Source organism: Drosophila busckii, unplaced genomic scaffold, assembly GCF_011750605.1.
Source record: "Drosophila busckii strain San Diego stock center, stock number 13000-0081.31 unplaced genomic scaffold, ASM1175060v1 hic_scaffold_25, whole genome shotgun sequence".
NCBI classification, from domain to species: domain Eukaryota; kingdom Metazoa; phylum Arthropoda; class Insecta; order Diptera; family Drosophilidae; genus Drosophila; species Drosophila busckii.
This window is the reverse complement of record NW_022872735.1, coordinates 43841-63682: the sequence shown is the minus strand read 5'-3', so window position 1 is coordinate 63682 and position 19842 is coordinate 43841. Positions and strand designations below refer to the sequence as shown.

The 19842-nt window shown below is 39.4% G+C and overlaps 3 protein-coding genes across 3 annotated transcripts in view; all 3 read right to left on the bottom strand.

Annotated features, from left to right (window-relative positions):
* Positions 1-434: 434 nt before the first annotated feature.
* LOC108608296 (protein bicaudal C) lies at positions 435-3486 on the bottom strand. Its single transcript, XM_033294789.1, has 6 exons — positions 3261-3486; positions 3120-3199; positions 2734-3060; positions 2548-2673; positions 815-2483; positions 435-752 (listed from the first exon to the last, which is right to left on the bottom strand). Exons 1-6 carry the CDS (start codon positions 3325-3327, stop codon positions 508-510), a joined length of 2514 nt encoding a protein of 837 aa, XP_033150680.1. The 5' UTR covers positions 3328-3486; the 3' UTR covers positions 435-507.
* A 1003-nt stretch (positions 3487-4489) lies between these two features.
* LOC108608295 lies at positions 4490-4624 on the bottom strand. The gene has a single exon (XM_017999620.1). The coding sequence runs from the start codon at positions 4622-4624 to the stop codon at positions 4490-4492; it is 135 nt and encodes a 44-aa protein (XP_017855109.1).
* A 3759-nt stretch (positions 4625-8383) lies between these two features.
* LOC108608481 (beat-Ic) overlaps positions 8384-19842 on the bottom strand; it is a 37147-nt gene continuing 25688 nt past the window's right edge. Inside the window, exons 3-8 of the mRNA XM_017999876.2 lie at positions 15624-15835; positions 14310-14445; positions 13963-14096; positions 11213-11335; positions 10986-11160; positions 8384-9324 (exon numbers count right to left, since the gene is read on the bottom strand). Coding sequence (XP_017855365.2) covers positions 8597-9324; positions 10986-11160; positions 11213-11335; positions 13963-14096; positions 14310-14445; positions 15624-15835 — 1508 coding nt within the window. The 3' untranslated portion in view covers positions 8384-8596. The remainder of the gene's footprint in view (positions 9325-10985; positions 11161-11212; positions 11336-13962; positions 14097-14309; positions 14446-15623; positions 15836-19842) is intronic.

Here is a 19842-nt window from a genome sequence, read left to right as displayed (position 1 = left end):
ATATACTTTTTTTAGATTACAAATTTCTTTCATATTTCATTAAATTTACATTTACATATTCATTTCATTACAATATATGTCTATATTATAAATGAGCAGCTAATGTTCATAAATAATTTTTCAATAACAGTATAGTATGTTGTTGTTTGAGTACAATGGGGTCAAGCCAGGCTCTGTATAGTGTTTAAATATCTGGCTTCCGATTTCTGGGGATCTCTGTTTGGAGCTCTGTTCGTTCTTCAGCAACAAGTTACAACAGGTCGTGTGTATACCTCAAGCAAACTTAATACTAAGTTGAATAAATAATGGCGATTATTAAATTAAATTATTTTCACTATGTGTTTTCCTTTTTTTTTGGGAGTTTGTGGAAATTTTTTAAATTTTTTGTCTAGCTTTAGAATTGGTTTTCTGTTTTTTTTTCGGTGGGTATTTTGTTTTTTTTTTTTTTTTGTTATTTTGGGCTATGGATTTTCAGATGTACGGCGGGCGAATAAAACTGAAAAACCTTTACCACTGATTCGAGGGGCGTCGCTCGGCCCCGGGCGCAGCGCTGCCGGAGAATCGCGGCGAGGAGCTCTGCGAGGAGCTGCTGCTGGGCATGCTACTGCAGGCGGCTTCGTTGGCCAAGAGCGTATGTATGGCCGCCAGCAGCTTCTTGCGAGCTCCGAAAGCGGTGATGCCCAGCTCCATGAGATTCTCCTCTGTCAGTGTGGTGTACATTTCCAAATCAATTTCGTTGAGCACGAAAATTTCTAAAATAAAGAAGGCAAATTGAAGTAAAAGTAGAAACAAAAGAGAAGCGAGCGCTACTCACTGATGTAATGCTCCAGTCCAAGACTTGTCAGTAGTGTCTGTATATCTTTATGTTGGCTTAACTGCATGCGTCGATTCACGGGCGTTGCGTCGAGCAGGCCCGTGGTGGCGCTTAAGCCATAAGGTGAGCTGATTCCTGGCGGCGGTGGCGGTATGCGCCAGCCGTTGGCACTGGCGCACTCACCATCGTCACCCGTCTCGATTGGTGCCGGCGAGGTGCGACTTAGACCCATGCCCAGCCAGGCGGGCGTGGGCGTGCGCAGTTCTCCGGGCACTGGAGTGCGTTCCATGGCCTTGAAGCCAAGCGCGCGTTTCATATCAAAGTTGAAGGCGCGTTGAGTTGCCTGTTGCTGCTGCTGCTGCTGTTGCTGTTGCTGCAACTGTTGCTGTTGCTGCAACTGTTGCTGTTGCTTGCCAGCAGCTGTAGCCAGATCGTAATGCAGATGGCGATAACTTTCGGCGCTGCCGGGCAGCAGATGAGTGCCGCCTGTGCCATTGCCCAGGCCAAGCAGAACGCCATCGCTTAGGCGACGTCCCAGACGCATATTGCCCACAATGCTGCCGGTTTCGCTGCTGTGCGTCGAGTCGGGCGAGTAGTGCGCGCGATTGGCGAAGCTGCCCGATGAGGAGGAGGTCGAGGAGACCGCAGCCTGCAGCTGCGCATAAGGCGGATACGATTGCTCCAGCGAGGTGGTGCTGCTGCTGAAGCTCTGATAGCCGCTCGTGTTCTGACTGCAGCTATTACGTGGCGATGTGTTCAATGGCGCTGAAATTGCCACAACGGGCACAACGCTGTGCTGCTGCTGCTGCTGCTGTGGAGGCGGCGGCGGCTTCAGGATAGCGCCAGGCAGCAGATAGTTGTTGTTGTTCCCATTGCTGTTGTTGTTGTTGGGCAAGTTGAGCAGCTGGCGCGGCTGATAGCTGCTGTCATGCAGCTGCAGATACTTCTGCGTGGGCACACATATGCCAGTGGGCGTGGCCATGCTACTAACAGGATTAGCATTGGGCAACAGATGATTGTTGTTGTTATTGTTATTGTTGCTGTTGCTGTTGTTGTTGTTGCTGTTGTTGTTGTTGGCAAATTGCGCCAGATGATTGGCCATGTTGGGCGGCATCAGCGACGGCGTCTTGGGGCTGTCTGGATAGCCGGCGAGCAGCGCTGTCAGCTGTGTGCGATATGCCAGATTGACATCCTTGTCCTTGGGCATATAATAGTAATCGGGTATCTCGGCCCGTATCGCCGGCGTTGCCAGTCGCAGAATCTCCTGGCGCGCCTCGTAAATTTTGTCTATAAATTTCTCAATTCCCTTGATCACAATGGCCAATGTGCTCTGTCGCTGCTTTTGTCGTAATGTTATATAGACGCCATATTTATTATTGAGGCCCATTATCTGGGAAGCATCGTTTTGGTTGTCGGGGAAGTCAAATATCAGTGCAACAGGTAAATTGCCAAGCAATTGTTGTCGTGCCCTATAAACATCATCGATGCGTCCAGTGATTGTCACCTGCGATTTTTTCAATGGCTTCACATTCATATCGGTCAGATCAGGAAAAATGATTTTGGTCTGTGTGCGCTCCATAATGCTTAGCAAGTTCACATTATTTTTACCCTTAACGATCTCATGATGTTGCGGCGTAATCTCCATTTGCACATTTACGGTAATTTGGCTCTGCGTGAAGAATTGAGAAAATAATTAAATGGGAGCGAAGGACATTCAATTGTGAGAAACTTACGGCAATGCATTCATAGGCATAATTTATCAGCAGCTGTGTGGCATTGCGCACTTTGATCGATTCCTTTTCGGAACCCTTGACCAGCACCAGCGAAGTGTGTAGCTTGGGACGCGTAGAAAATATGACCTAGGAGCAGAATCCCATGCAGATGAGAAATATTAAAGGACAAAAGTGATCGCTGCTTACCTGCACATTGTACTTGCTCTCGATCGTTTTGATGTAGGGTGTCTCGTGATCGGGCTGCGGCTTGCCCGGACCCATTACTGGCATCTCAAAGGAGATCAGCAGCGGCGTCGAGAGACGCACCAGAGCTCGGGCATGCTCCACGCCCTCGAGGGTGCCGCACAGCGACACTTGATTCGATTTCTCAGTTGGATTCGAACGATTCGAGTCGGGAAAGTGAATGTGCGTATGAGTGTCATCCATAATGCGTTTAATATTATTGCCGCCGCGTCCAATAATGTACGAGTGATCCGTATAGCTGACGTCCATTTTCATAATGACACGTGTGCCCTAGAAGAAGAATCGATCAAGTGCTGAGCGTTGAAACTTTGAGGCTTTGTGCAACTTACTCTCGAGTCAAGACTGCTCAGAATACGATCCTTGGCGCGCTGCACCTGATCCACCTTACCCACAATACGCACATGAGGATCTGGAACAAACGATTGGCGTTAACTTAACTCTTAGCTTGTTATGTGTCTCTGCCCGCTTACCCTTCTTGCTCTTGGCACCAATCTTTAGTCTGCAAGGCCAGCTCACATATGTCTCCGTAGTGTTCATAATCTAAAAGAGATTTGAGTTTATGTACATATAGTGGTTTATATGCGTCTGTATTTAATACACTTGAATTTGATTTCGTTAAATGTGATTAGCTAAACATTTATTAGATTTCTCACTAAAATTTCTACAAAGTCTGCTAAATGTTTAAACGTGAATTTTGCTGTAACATTTAGACAATTTCTGAACGCTAGGAGACTTTGTATTATCGAATAACTGAAATGTCAATGACAAGACCTGCTAAGATTACAAAACCCAAAACTTACATCTTGAAAGAAATGCTCCGCACCGTTCATGCCCTCCACGCTGCTATCCGCTAATAGAAATAAGAGATTAGTTTTCATATTTCATATTTGGGTTAACCCAAGCAATTTACCCTTTATCAACTGCTCCAGTTTTTGTCGATCAACCTTGAAACGCTCCGTATGCAGATCGTCCGGATTTTGTACGCCCAATTTCAATGCAATGGCGCGTATGTCACTCCAATCGCTGTCTACGGAGGAGATCTCGCTGTGCGTCTCGCTGGGCGCTCCACTGCCGACCGTCAGCGCGTCGAGGCTGCCAACGACTGACGACTTGCCGCTCGCCATGGCCGTCACATCGTAGATCAGTTTGTTAAATGGCGCACAGGAGAGCATGTCGATGTGTATAATCAAAAAATTGAAGCAAAAATCAGTTCAGTTGTAGTCCGTTGTGGCGTGAGTCAGGGATCCTTTTTCTCTCTGTGTGTGTGTGGGTTATAGAAGGAACTGTAATAGTTGAGCTAACCTGCATTGAAAGTAAAAGTTAACACATTCAAAACTAAATTTAAAACATTTATGCACAACAAATTATTTTTATTCTAATTCAAAGTCACTACCACATTCGAGCTCTGATGAAATATTTCATCTTCAGCTTTACTCACATTTCTTTAGAACTGATTTGATAAAAAATGAAACATCACTTTGGTTCACATAACCTCTCAACCAATTCGATGCTGGTCGAGACCATGAGGTTTTCCTTTATTCCTTTCACATGCCAAAGAAGAACAGACGACAACAACTTGACACTCGTTTACAGTTACACCTTTCGCCATAATTTCTTTTGTGATCTCTCCACTTTCACTCAAACACATGCACACTTAATAATATATCGATATTGTATTTTTTGACAGCAGCTTACCCAATTATTTGAGATTGAATAAGCCTTTAAGGTCCAAACAAATGGCGTGCGTTAAGTCCTGGACAAATTGTACGGCCTCGGCGAGACAAACGTTCATAACAAAATTACTAATTTGCAGGAATCTCTCGACGAACGGCATTTATGTTTGTTGTAATCTCAATGCAATCGATTTGTCTATATGCAGCAGTATATAGAGTCTGTATTATTATAAGGTTATATTTCAAGTGCGAAATACTGTTTAACTTTATAATTATTACTATATATTTCTTTAATAAATTGTAGGAAATTTATTTTTTAGCGAGGAACTATGAAGCTACCACTTGTAAGGCTCAAAGGCAATTGAAAGTGACTTGGGACTTCTTCTAAGTCGAGGATCACTCGGCGGCGACTGCGCGCGGCGGCAGCGAAAGTTATGCCCACTAATTATAAACTGTACATGGACTAGCCAATGGGAGAAATGTGGTCCGGCCCGAAGCCTGGGGAAATGCGCGAAAGAGATTGGCTTGGGTCAATGAACCGCTCGCAGAGAGTCCGCGTCCAGCGAAAGTAACAAGTTCTAATGAAAACAAAAACAAACTTGCAGAGAGCACAAAATAAAAGACAAAAGCTTAAGAGAATGATGCAAAAGAGCGCGCACTTTGTTAAGCAAAGAGTCGTAAAATATTTGGGACATAATATTTCCCAAAGTGTTGCTGGTTCATAATTTTGATCAATCTTTTTATTGCACGATTTTGTTCATTAATATTTATATTTAATTTTTGTATAGGAATTTCCAAATATTTTGTAGCTTTAATTTAAGCAAATAAATACCGTGACGTTATAAAAGTAATTTCCATAGTATTTTATAATAAATAAACAAAAGTTAATTTTATTGCACTGCATTATTTAATAATTGCTCACAAATTGCATAGGAAATTATTTACTTGAATTTAAAATAAATTGTTGCTCAGACTTTCGTTCGTTATGTTAATGTTGCAAATGTTGCAAAGCATTTAACAGCGCTCTGCTTTCAACTCTGTTAAGCTGTTTGCAATTCTCTACAATTTCTTTCTGAACTTTGGCGCCAAAAGAGATGAAAATTCTGTTGACAGCAAATATTTCACCGCCAAAACAAAGCACTTACCGTTAATTTGAATTGAAGCACAACATGAACAACAAAAATTTCATTCAATTTTTTATGTATTTTTATTATTTAAACAATGATTTAAAATTAAATTGGTATTTTGGCACAATAAGTTATTTAACAATTAAGACGTTTGTTCAGTTTTAACCACGTTAAAAAAAAAATAGAGTTTGGGCCGCAATTAATGTTTTGTCAATTGGTCAAATAAATTAGGGAAGTTTGTTGGCAGTCGTTTTATTTTTCATTTTAACCAAAAAATAATCACTACCGAAGACTAGAGCGCGGGGGGTTATACAATAAATAGAGCGGTACACGTGCGCGAAAAACAAAAGGGGAAAATAATATAGAAGAAATAAATTGCGTAGCGAAACTAAGTTTTTGTCCGATTTAAAGTCAGAGTTGGGTATATATCGCGCTCGAAATATACGTTTTTTTTAATATTAAATATGCTAATCTTAATGGAGTCAATCGAGATTCAACGCGTCGTAGTAAATTAATGAGGCATCGGGCGATGCTATTGTCGTCATTGATGCGCGTTGACTGCCCGGCCCAGGAGCCGGCAGCACTTGTCCCATCTGACCTTCAAGGCAGAAGCTCAAGAGCGTAAGAGTGTGCATCGATTGTGGAAGGGGGAGCGGCTGATCAACACGTGCATTGCCAAAGACTAGAGCTAAGCTGAGATTACTAAGAGAGAGATTGATGATTGCTCAGCTGCAGTGCTTGAAAGCTTTAGCTTTTGCTTTGGTTCTGCCAAAAAATATGAAAGCTTTATAAAAGCTCGCGCATCAACCGTTAGATGACGCTTTCGCATAAGCTTTACAGTGCTTGCCAAAAATATATGCACACATAACTTAAGTAACAGTTGTAAACCACAATAATTTTAAATATTTGTTATTGTTTATTTATGTATATGCATATTTCATTTGCTTATCATTTAAACAATTGCTATAAATACTAATGTTATCCATTTTTTTAATCATACTTTATACATTTAAGCTTCATTGAATTTCTGTCACATGCTTAGGCTAACTGATTACATTTTGTTATGTTTTCAACTTAATGCTGTACTTTTTACATCACTGTATTTATTACTCCCACGATCTTTGGCTCTGCTTTATTTACTTGCAGCTTATTACGTTGAATTTCATTGAGATACGCATGCTTAAAATACATCTTACATTCGATTTATTTATTTTTTTTCACTTTCTTTGCGAAGCGTCTGTATGTATATTTATTTTTAAATCTATTACTTTATGTATTTTAGTTTATCGGCTTGACAAATTTAATGATTCGATGTCATTCAAATTTGGTATTCACTGAGAACTCTAAAAGATGCTATATACAAGCGGTAAAATTTTAAATCATAATATTATGATTTTTAATGTAAAAACAATGAGTAAAGATAAATAAGGGAAGACAACTTTCACAACACTTTTTGATTAGACAACTCGAAGCGCATACAGTGCCTCAAAAAATAAAAGCAACGTTCATCATGTTATAATAAATCACCATAAATTATTATAGTGAATGATTAACATTTACACATACATACATGTCAAAATATTTTACAACTTTTTGTTTTCATTTGATTTATCTCTTTGAGTATTATTTCTAATCTTTCATTATTTTGTATACTGATGTATACATACATATGTATTTAACGAGCACATTATATAATTTAACATCGAGTGTGGTTTAGTAATTTTTACATTGCGCTTAATGTTACCAATAACGCCGTATTACTTATAAGGCAAAGGAACTATTTACCGTTGGATTTTTGTTTGCCAAAAATGTTGAAAATAATTTTGTCGTATTGCTTGCAGAAATAAATCAATTGATTTTCTCTAAGTTTATGAATTTTGTTTATTCAAATTGTTTAACGTGTCTACAAATAAAGAGTAACAGCATCTAATTTTGCATTATTCCAAAACCGTAAAAAGTTCCTTTCTATACTAGTTTTATTAGTTTACATATAATTTTTTTATGTTTAAGTATTTACAGTACATTAAATAAATGCCAAACTTTAGACATAGACAGATACATATGTATGTAGCTTTTAATAATCGTTGTACATACGAGTATCAAAATAATAAAAGCTAAGCTCAAGTGGAAATAAAAATAAAGTACTGTATCTATTAATCTATTTACAAACATTCAATTCTTTAATTTACTGTCTTTTATTTTAAATTTTATTGATATTGTAATATCCATATGCAATAATAGATAAACCAATTGCATAAATATTTTAAAAGAAAGAAAACAATGCTTGAACTTTTTCAGCATAAACAGAAAATTAAAGTTGGGATCAATCAGCCAACACTTTTGCTTTTTGTTTCTTTGCACGCAGTTGTTGTTTAGAATGAGAAGAAGAAATGAGAGATAAATCAAAGAGCGAAAATTAAAAGAGAGAGCATTGCTTAGAGCGCACGCTTTGCGTAAGGGATAACGGTGCCTTGGCTTAACTGTTTGCAATGCACCGTGGTGCAGTTTAAACAAAACTGATGTTAGAAATTGGTTATAATTTTATAAATAATTTACATTTTATCGTTTAAATAATGACTAAATTATGTATCTAACTTATTTCATAAGCTTCACCTATTATTTGTTTGCATATATTTTAGTGTGTTGGCAATTAATGTATTTTTCATAGTACACGTATTTGAATTTGCATTTTTATCGTCAGTAATAATTATAGATAAACATACATATTATTAGATTATAACACTTAAACATTATTATTATGTTTATATTAATTTCAATTTTCTTTACTGCCTGTATTATGTTTACGCATTCCATGCATTAAATCAGACACTTAATAATGTGGAGCAAACAAGTTAACCAAAAAGTATGTACTGGGCGACTGGCATGCTTGAAGTAGTGTGTGTGTGAGTGGGTGGAAGGAGGGGAAGGGGCGGTAAGAGAAATGTGCACAGTTGGTTGCAACACCTTAAGCTACTTTTTGAAATGCATTTCATCATCAATTCAGCATCAGCACGAGATGGTAACCAGCTCCGCTGCCAATGCCTGCCAAGTCATCAATAATCGTTGATCCAGCGACGCTGGCACGCCCACTTTTGCAAGTGTCGCTGACAGCCGTCGCTTCGCGATTGCTGCTGCTGCTGCTGCTGCTACTGTTGGTGCAGTTAAATCATCGCAGCACATGGCAACACTCGCAATATTCTCATCATCATCATTGTCATCATCATCATCTGCTGCTGCTGCTTTCACACTCTGATCCAGATTCGTATTGCCAGCTTCTGCCTGCCAGCGCCAAAGTGTTGCCAATGCCATTTGACAATTATAAAAGCATTTGTCGCTTGCCGTCGTTGCCTTTGACATTGTCAAATCGACATCATCCGCGCTTCCAGCGTCGCAGTCGCAGTCGCTGTCGCTCGTAGACGATTGTTGCTGTTGCTCTTGCGTTGCCGCCTTGTCGCTGCCGTATTGACAGTTGATAATTCGATGGGACCACCACCACGCTCCAAGGGGTATAGCTGCGAGAATGCTGCTGCCACTACAGACTGCAGGCATAGTAGACGGCGTTAGTGCTCCCAGCTCGCTAAGCCATGTCCACGTTTCCAGCAGCTGTCGGTTAATGTGTCTGCATAGCTTTATTATTTGTTGCAGCGGCAAAGCATCCACAATCTTCAATAGCCAAGCACTCCAGAAGACTTTGTGTATAGATGTTGAGGCTCCCGATGAGCCTTTATTTTCACCTAAAAGATAAAAAGAAAAATATTTTAAGAAAATGCAACTTCATTCAACATATTATATGTCATTTAAGCAGTAAATTTATTCTTTAGCGTAACTGTTAACAAAGTAAGTAATGACAGCAGCAAAACAAAAACAGAAATCAAAAGAGAGAAAAGCTTTGATATTCAATTTGAGAGAGAGAGAGTGAGGATGCTGCAGCAGGCGAGTTGTAGAACTGCGTGGGTTAGCAATGATACAATAATATAAAGTAGCGGATTGTGCTCTTGGGCTCCTTATGCTTCCTCTTCTTTTCTGCTCTCGCTGTTTTCGTTATGTATACGTGAGTAACATTCACATGCTCAGCTTAGACTTAAGATTGCTCTTACATGCATTTCATATAAAAACGGTTCACTCTCTTTAAAAAATCAACGCCACCTATGCTCTAAGCTCTTTTTTTTTAACGCTTACAGAGCTTAAAAGAACAAAGTTAGCTTTAGCTTGGATTTACTTAAGAGTATTGTTTCTTTGAAATAGATCAACTCTATGCTCAAGATCTGCGCTGGCCTTAGCTTAAGCTATTATTTCTTTCAAAGAATTCAACTCAGTGATAAAGAAGCTTTCGCTCAAATTTGCATACGATAAACTGATAAGTTCCACACTTACTTCGATTTTATTTGTAACTCTTTCACTCACTTGCAGCTAGCTTACAAAAAATATGTGTGACGTGCACATTTAACAGACTTCAAACAAAGCCAGTGGCCAAAAATATATTCTCCATCTATTGTGACTATATGTGGCTGCATGTCAACATTGGATTTGCATATAAAATTTAACAGAAATCGAAATCGACAGCGCCAGCGATGGAACAACGCCCCAAATATCACTGCACATGCCACACACAAACACACACACACACAAAATGGAAACCTTCAGAGCATGTTACGTGTAGTTGAGTTGCAATCGTTGGATATTATCCAGCGTCAAGTCGCAGACTCAATTTTAAATACAATTTTCAGTTCAATGCATTTGCATAGCTGTCGCTTAATGCCGCGTTGCTGTTATTATTGTTTGTATTGCGCTGGTGTTAAGTAAATGTTGCCGCAAATACTTTCTGAACGAGCTTAATATGCTGCATATATATGTATGAAAATGGGAGAAACACCCGTTCAGGTTTGCCTTGGGCTCTCTCGGGCGCTGCACAGCAGTTTCGCGACAATCTTTCATGTCTAAACTTAGTTTATACCAATTTGATTTCCCAGGCATTTGATTCGATAAGCGACATGCCCTTGCCTCAACGTCGACGTCGACATTGTCGTCGTCGTCGTCGTCGTCTGCTTGCCACTTGCAACAGCTGCTTCCTTGGTGGCTGAGAATGTTTATGCTGGCAAATGTTATTTACATAATTTACATCGTGTGTTCGAGCAGTAAAACGGTCACAGGACAGCACACCAAGTGGCTGGGCAAGTATTGAAAGTTGACATAGCAACAGCAGCAGCAGCAGCAGCTCAAAATATTTCAAGGCATCTGTGTGCAATTTGTAGTAAAGTGCAGTCTTGGATCAGGCTAGGCAAATATAAACATATAAAGGCATTTTATATAATGCTTTGAGCAAGCTTTTGCTTAGAGTAATGCCATTGAATAAGTATATTGAATTGAATATTTACTGCTTGGCTGCTTAACTTACGATCTGATTGCTTTAAATACGATTCGTTATGATCCTCGTAGCCATGCTCGCCCTTGCCGTGTCCATGATCCATATCATATGAGCGTCCCGAGGCTAAGATTCTGGGACGATCTTCTTCAATGACATTCTCGATCTCCTCCTTGAATATGTCGAAAATGTACGAGGCGCACTTGAGCTACAAAGGATATAATATAGTAATATGTTTATAATAAGCAATTGCTGCTTACCTTCATTTGTCCTTTGTTAAAATGCTGGTTGGTGACCATAAAGTGAACGGCGCTCATAACGCTCTCCAGGGTGCTATTCTCCTGCTTTTCAATCTGATATGTCTTGATGTGATGCGGCGACACCTGCATGGGATTGAAAAATGAGAGTGTGTCAAGTGGAATTGGGCAACGAATACGCTTGAGAGCATCAAATCAAAGCTGCGCACAGTTTGAAAATCAATTTATAAATATTTATCAAAAGCGCTGCATCTTACAGATAGCGCTATCAATGATAAGTGTTGCAACTTGCCACATACACACACACACACAATGCACAATGTACTTTCTACAAGTGGCGACTCTTGAGTGCTTGGAGCCCTGTTTGGGGGCCTGGTCACTTCTTACGCCATCGTTGCGCCCAAAAACCTACCACAGCAGGCAAATTTATAACTTATGAATGATGAATAGATTTACGCTTGAGTGATTAAGTGGAGCAGCAGCAGCAGCCGCCGGGCCGAAGGCAGCCCAACGAGAGAGAACTGAGCCCAGGACGAGGCCACTTTGTTTGCGGTGAGTTTAGTTTGAAGTGCCTGCAGATACCGTTGCCAGCCTGACAGGCCTCTAACATCCTGTCCGCCTCTGTCTACCCCTACATTTGTCTTCCATCCGCCCGCTGCAGTCTTTCACGCTAGCTCAACTGTCAGCACACACACAGTCACAGAGGTGAGAGAGAGAGAAGGCTCACATGAGGCATGCAGGGCAGGTCCTGTTGAAAAGCGCTCGTTAGCTAAAAGATCAAGTGGCGAACCATGGCACACACCCACACACACACACACCAGACCACACTTAAGTGTTGTTTGTGTTAGTTTTTGCTGAATTGCTTGTTTGATAATGATAAAAAATACGCCCAGTGCTTCGCTCTCTCTCTGTTCTACTGCTACTTTCACTGTTGTTGCAACTCACACTGGGGCTTCTTGCAAGGCCTTGTTGCATTCAACAAACGGCACTAAAAAGTTCGCCCAGCCAGCTGATGCATGCAAATAATTTTCTATATTTATGTTGTACAGCATTAAAGTCTAAACAAAGTCAAGCTTCCTATTTATGTTAAAATTATTAAAGCTGCATTTAAATTGAGTTCATTTGTTATAAGTCTTGGAGTCTTGCTTCACATTATGACAGCAAACAGCTTCAACGTATATGAATTATGACTTAAGCCCAGCTCTGCCATTGTGGTAGGCAAAATTCTCAACGTAATTCAAACTCATTGGGGGGTGCGCCAGAAAGTAAAAAGAAACTAACTGACATTCTAAACGTTGCTTAAAAACAAACGCACCAAACCCACCAACCCACCAACCACACCAGCGACATGCGAGAAATCATGTGGAACTATGACGGCAGTCAGGTGAACTTTGAGAGCTCAACTGCTGAGTCGCCTATACTTACACACACACGCACACACACAGCTGATGCGATGTGTTCAAGCTGCCTGCTGTGGTTGCGGCCATAAAACAACCAACAGCAGCAGAAGCGGCAGCAGCAAAAAAGCATAAAAAGTGACTGCCTATCAAAATATATGGCTTGGCCTAGGCAAATAAAAAAGGCAGGCAACAAAACGCAGGTGCCAAAAAGTGTGCAACCTACACACACCAAAGACACACAACACACGCACACACGGGAAATGAAAAATCACATACTAAACGCTAAAAGATTGCCAAACGATGCAACTGTAGAGCACATTTTGCAAAAAGCAAAAAGTTTCGGTATGTTGAGCTGCTACTACTACATACACGCAAAAAATAATAGGTGTGAAAGTTAAAAATAAAACCATTAAATAAAATAAAAAAGTTGCTTGTGCATGTCAAATAGAAACAGATAATGTGGCATGTAAAACTTATGCGTTAATTATATTTTAGATTAGCGAAAGCTTAACTTGATTAATCATTAGCTCATTGAGAACTAACTCGAGTTTTCATAAGAGTGCTGAAACATCCTGTAAAAGATGGTACACATTCGATATATTCTAAAAGTTCGGATCATAGTAAATAACAAAGCAGGAGCAATAGGAGCGCGCTAACCCCACCAAATCTGTTTGAATCGGTAAACAATCTACTTGTATCTTCTTTGATAATAGTTAAACAGTTTTTTCTATACAAAATGTAAACAATTAAAGTAATTAGCTTTTGCATCAATTTAATTACATTTGCTATAAAAAAAATCAATGCCAAAGGTGAAAACCAATATAAACAGTATGAATTTCTATTGAACTTTTGTGAGTCAACACTATCATAAGCTGTATAATTTTCTGGAATTGTTAGGGCCAATCAAACGCACTTTTTATATGGAAATTTAAAATTGTAACAGCAGCTCTTTTATATTTGTTTTATTTAGTTTTTTGCTTACAGAATTTTCAATTAAGAACCACAATTAGCGAATGTCATTAACAGACTATGCAGACGCACTAAATAAGTTAATGGCATCGCTTTAAAAACTACAGTCAATGCTCAACACTTGAAAATAAAGTAGCAGCAAAAATAGTTCAGATATATAGACGATTTTTCAGGCCTTGTGAATAGCAAGCTAAGCTAGCAAGAAAGTTGTTTTCAACACTTCGTTACTAATTGAAAAATTGGCACGCTCATCAATTGAAATTGGCTGGAAGCGTTCGCTTTCTAATTGCATAAATGGTTAGGGCTGGAGCTGGAGCTGGGGCAATAGCAATGGATGCCGACATTTGTCGGCTGGCGTAACTAGTAGGCGAAACCAAAACTTACCACAATACCATTAATAGTCCATGTCAAATTAGCAGCCGGTTTCGAGTATTTAATTGAGCAATTGGCATCGACCAAATCGCCAATGCGATAACGTGCTTGTATTCCGGTTACCACTGTGTGCTCTTCCGGTAGTTCTATGCCAAAGAAAGCGAGACAGCAAGCGTGCAAGAGTGTGAGAGAGAGAGAGAAATGTAAAATTAGTTGCTGCTGCACTTGAGGGCAAAAAAATTGCAAAAAGGCTGCGCACATTTGTCTAATTAATTTGCTTTCGGCCTGCCGCCTTGTGCAATTTTTATTTGGCCCACGCTTTTTGCATTTTTGTTGTTTTTGTTGTTTTTTTCACTTACCGACTACTTCCATTTCGCCGGACACCATGGCTGTTTGAAAGGTGGGCGCCTCCACGGATATTTCGCATGTAAATTTGCCCGAAATATTCAGCGGCACCGACTGCAGCACGACATGACTTTGATTCGACAGGTTTCTCTGTGGGCAAAGTGGCCAGAAATAGAGCAAAAAGAGAGAGACGAGAGAGAGAGAACGTTATAAAAATTAGTTAAGAAATTGACTGAACGCGTTGCATATAAATTGAATATAAAGCTAGAGCAAAAGTGCAAAAATAAAAGATAGTTATGATTCCGAGGTGCACACAAAGGTGCGAAATGTGTAGAGCGGTTGAATTTTAAGTGGAGCGCATCCTTTTGATTGCAGATGCTTTGAGTCAAAGCAATTTCAGCAGCAGCTTGCCTTGGCTTGGCTGATATTAAAAATATGATTTCATACAGCTTGGGTTGGGGATTATTAAATGCTTAAAATATATTTGAATACATCATTTGTTAGTTGACGCTTGCATATTTTGTTTTAATAGCAAAGCCGTTAAAGCACATGGCTTTTCAATTGGCCGTTAAAAAAAAAATACACAATTGACCGCATTTAAAATGTTATATGGTGTACATATGTATAAGTTGCTCATTTCATTTTGGCCACAAATGTTTTGCTTTGTCGGCTCCACTCCAGCAACAACTGCACTGCAAATTGTCAATGGTAAATTTAATCTTTGACACTCGAGCGTGACCTCATGCTGAAATCCACTTAATAAAAATGAAAATTTAATAAATTGCATTTAAGCATAGCCTTTAATATGCAAAAATATGACACTGGCTGCCAACTGAAACTCTGAGCTGAAGCTGAACGTGTGAACTGAAGTGGTCGCTGGATCTGGTATTGGCTTACCGGCCGTTTAACCCAATTTGCCTGCTCACCTAATTGGCTCGAGCGCATTTCATTGTAATAATTAAAGTCGAAAACTTCGTTGCAACTCTCTATGGGTGTGCGTGTGAATATATTTTTATGCAATCTGCATATATTGTTTTTTAATGAGCCGCAAGTCAGTAGCAAGCAGAACTAATTGGTAACTGCGACTTACTCCGCCTGCTGTTGTTGTTATTGCTGCTGCTGAGCATAATTACAACATTCAGAGATTGTTGTGAGCTGGGCTACTGGCTTAATGCAATCAGCTATTATGGGCATAATTTACAGCGCGTTTGTTATTTTATTACACGCAACTGCAGCATGTGCGCTTAATGTTGCCACACAGACGCGACGAGTCGAGAGCCGAGAGCACAGCCTAAAAAGCTGAGACTGCCACACATATTCGTACTCACCTCTACGTTGAGGCCACTTGTCATGGCAAACACTTTCATGGCCGGATTCTCTTTGGGCGTATAGCGATAAAACTCACGCTTGCCTTTGTACCATTTGACTGAATATAGCGTATCATTTTCCATATCGTAATTACAGATGAACAAGGCGTTGCTGCCTCGCTTTACCGCCTGCGGTATCATTACCGAAACATCCTTGAGTGCCACAATAAAATCTGCAAGTATACAAACAAACACACACACACACACACACACACACTTTTATTGTAGACGAGTATAATCAAGTAATTATATACGCTAATGAAATCAAGCGCACTTCAGTAGGTGTTGACACCAGAGAGCAACGACAGATTGCGTCGAGCTTGGTGTAAATAACTTTTGAAATTTAAGCTCAGCTGCTTATAGCGTATGTGAGATTGTTAACATATCTTTTTTGTAATCAGAGCAAAGACAAAAAATTGATTAATTAATTAGAATAACACTAAGCATTATGCCCCAGAGCACCTACCAAAGAAGCAAAAGGTTTCTTAGCTTAGTTTTCAAGATATAATTTGATGAATGAATTTTCGAATATTTTATACCAAACTAATACTGAAAAATTCAAATACTGAGTTGCTTTTTATATTAAACACTTGGAGCATAAATTTAAAGCAAGCGTTAGTTTATTGAATAAAATATTATTATGTTCTTATATTCTCCTTTAAATTTATTCAATTATTATGCAATACTGTAAGACAAAACATTATTTGCTTGAGTTATGTTCACTAATAATTATTAATAATTATAAAAACTAAAAAACAACAAAATATTTTATAAACTATGGATATTTTACTACGAAATAGTCCAACTTTTTAAATTTATTTAGAGTGTTCCGAAGATCAGCACACTAAAATTTGTAAAAAAAAAAATACAAAGAGGCTCTGAATTAAGGAAAATTGTAGTATAGTGGTATTAAAATTAAATAAGATACTACTAGGGGGTATAAATCTATATGTTAATTTCACTAGTAATAATGTATCAGACGCAACATATTGAATGCGTCTTATGTTGGCTTAATCTTAATGAAAGGCTAATACGATTTAGCATAGATATTTGGTAATCGTGTTAAATGTATTGGCAAAAGATTGTTATAGTCGATTGTTTGCTGCTCCTTTGGCTACCGCTGACAAGTTTTACTATTGTGCTTCAGTTTCACTTGTCGTCGAAGCGAAATGTGCTTATGTTCTCTTTATCAGCCAGCAATACAATAAGAACTTTATTTGCAGCTGCTGATTGAGTAAGAGAGTTAATACTCTTGACAAATGCAGAAAGTACAAAAACTGCTACAGATGAAAGAGAAGTAAACTGAGCACAATGAGATGCTTGGACAGAGCTGAGGTGAGTCTATTGATAAGCTTGTGGACTCTGACCTGGCCACTGACTGTTGTGCGTTGCATGTGACAACAAATGTTGTGCCTAATAGCGCCACACACATATAAATAATTGTGAATAGCGCTATTTAGAGTCGCATCTCGCTCTTTGGTGTTGTTTTTGTTTAACATTCAGCGCTTGTTGTTTGCTTGTTTTTCTCTTTTTTTTTTTGTAATATTTACAATGCTTTTGTTTCATATTGACCCATATTATAAGCGTGCGCATTGTTTTTGTTTTTTTACATGTATCGTTGTATTTTCCAATCCAACCTACTGCCTTTATGGCAGCCTTTATTGTTCGCTTGTTGCAGTTATCGTGAGTAAAATTGTCCTTCAGCATAGCGTTGAATTTGTTGCTGTGGCCTCCAACAACAGCCACTGCCCCTCCCCCCACTCGACACCGAACCCTGCCATACATATACCAGAACTTTTTTCTAGCATTTTATTTTGTTATAAAAAGTTTACAAATCTACGTTTGTTAAGTATTTTAACGACTTTCTCTAGCCCGAACGAACGTTGGTTGCAGGTAATGTAAACCAATGAAAACTGCAAGTTCAACCCATTGTCCACTACCGCCCACCGCCCACCGCCCACCGCCCACACCTTGCACTGGGCCAGATAAAGTTTCCCTATGTCTGCTGTTGGGTGTTTATCTGTCAGTTTATGTTTACAAATGTCCACTTTTAATGGCTCTCCATTTAGCAGCAGCAGCAGCAGCAGCGGCGGCGGCAGCAGCAGCAGCCCGAATAGCATTTTCAAGCTTTATCATATTCTCATGTTGTAAAGTTCTATTGTAAGTTTGGTTTTCCGTTTTTCATGCTCTACAACTATCTATCTCTTTTGTCTGTTGTTCGCTTGTGGCTGCTGCTGTTTCGCCATCACTTGTTTGCTACAGTTTTGCTTGTCTCGTTTTCTTTTTTTTTCATATGTTATGCGTCAAAAAAATTTAAAGCGCTGAGCTAAAGAGCTAACATAAATAAACCACAAATAAATAAAAAAATAAAACAAAAAATAAATGTGGTAATCAAAAGTGCGATTTGATTGTAATTAGCTTATTATGCTAAAGGAAGTGAATGACATAAAGTTTGCTCTATGCAAAGATTAACAGAGCTATAACAGAAACTGCAATTTAACATTGTCTAGAGGAGTTGAGAGCATTGCATATCTAACTGAAGAGCAAGCACAACAAAAAAATAAATAATAAACAATATTTGTATTAGCTCAACCCTAACTGTACTTAAATATATTTAAGCATTACTGCTTGGATTTTCCACAGAACGTACTTTGACCCCAATAAGTTGGCTTATTATAAAACTTTACAGACAAAGCGCAATGCATTTGACGCTTGCCGATCAAAACTTAAGCAGCCAAGTAAATTGTTTGACAGACGACAAAAGCCAAGCAACAACGTCTCTACGCCTTTTGACTAACTGTGTTGCCGAAAATACAATTCTGGCATCCGGCTGAAGCCCCGCAGAAGTGTGAGCCGAGCCACAGTTATGTCGCGGTCGCCCACATACAGCTGGGAGACTCAGACGTAGACCGAGACATTTCAGCCGCAAAAGCCTGACCAGAGTGAACAAAAAAAAAAGAAAAGTGCACAGCGCCAGCAGCTGCCACGGCTGGCCACTTGATGACGAGAAAACGATTGTGGTACGTCCTGTCGCTTTACTCTCTGGCTGTCAACACTGCAGTGAGGCCGACTGGCGACAGGCGACTCGTCTGTGTCTTGCAGGCAATTCAACTTTGGAATTTCAATAAGTCCTTGAACGGCGCGCAATGCAAATGCCGCAGGTGGTGGGCATACAATCAAAGGACATGCTTGGCGGCTGTGATAGCTGCATGGCAAATGAAAAACAAATAAACCAAAAGTAAATACATAAATTAAATGCGTAAAGGCGTGGACTGTTTAATGTGCAACGCTGTGTGTGTTTCCAGTTTGCTTTGGCAAAGAGTCAAGCTGCAAGCGCTTCAAGCAAATACAAATGAAATGAAACTCACTCATATTGAGGTTTTTATTATAACACTTTATTGAACAGCAAGCCGGGGCCATTGCACTCATATGTTGTGCTCGCTCTCTCGACATTTTTTTTGACAATTTTTTATTATCAGCTGTCAATAGTCTATGCAGCTGGGCCGCAAAATAAACACGCTAGAAATCGTAGCACACAAAAAGTGTTTTATGTTTTTGCTTTTGCAACTTTGACCACACGTCGTATACGCTACACTAGGCTTGGAAGAAGTCCAAACATTCCACACACACACACACACACACATACATGGGCATGTGCATGTGCATTGCTGCATATTTTGCTATTTGCCACAAAATCTAAAAAAGAAAATCAAAATAAAAGCAACACAAAATCACTGGCAATAGCAAATCGAAATAAACGCATTTTTATACACACACACACACACACACACATATATAAGTGTATTTATGAACCCATAAATATGTCAAATAAATTACAAAACAGTCAAAATATTGTGGCATCTGTGTGTGAAGTCATTTATGACGATAAGGCCGTTACCTCTGCTATTTTTGCTATTTTCAAAAGAAATAACAAAAATTGCTGGCATATTTATTTGGGTCTTTGGGCCGGCTGATTTATCTATTCAATTGCTCACAGACTGATATTAAATGCCGTTTAGGCAGCTTAAAGTTAAATAACAAATGCTGTGCACTAATTGTGCAAAATTAACAGGAAATGAGACTTTTGCTTATTTTGTGTGTGTGTCATAAAAGCTGCGGCAAACTTTTCAGTCGCTGCATTGCACTAACTAACTAAAATGTTTTCCGAGAAAACGCTGCA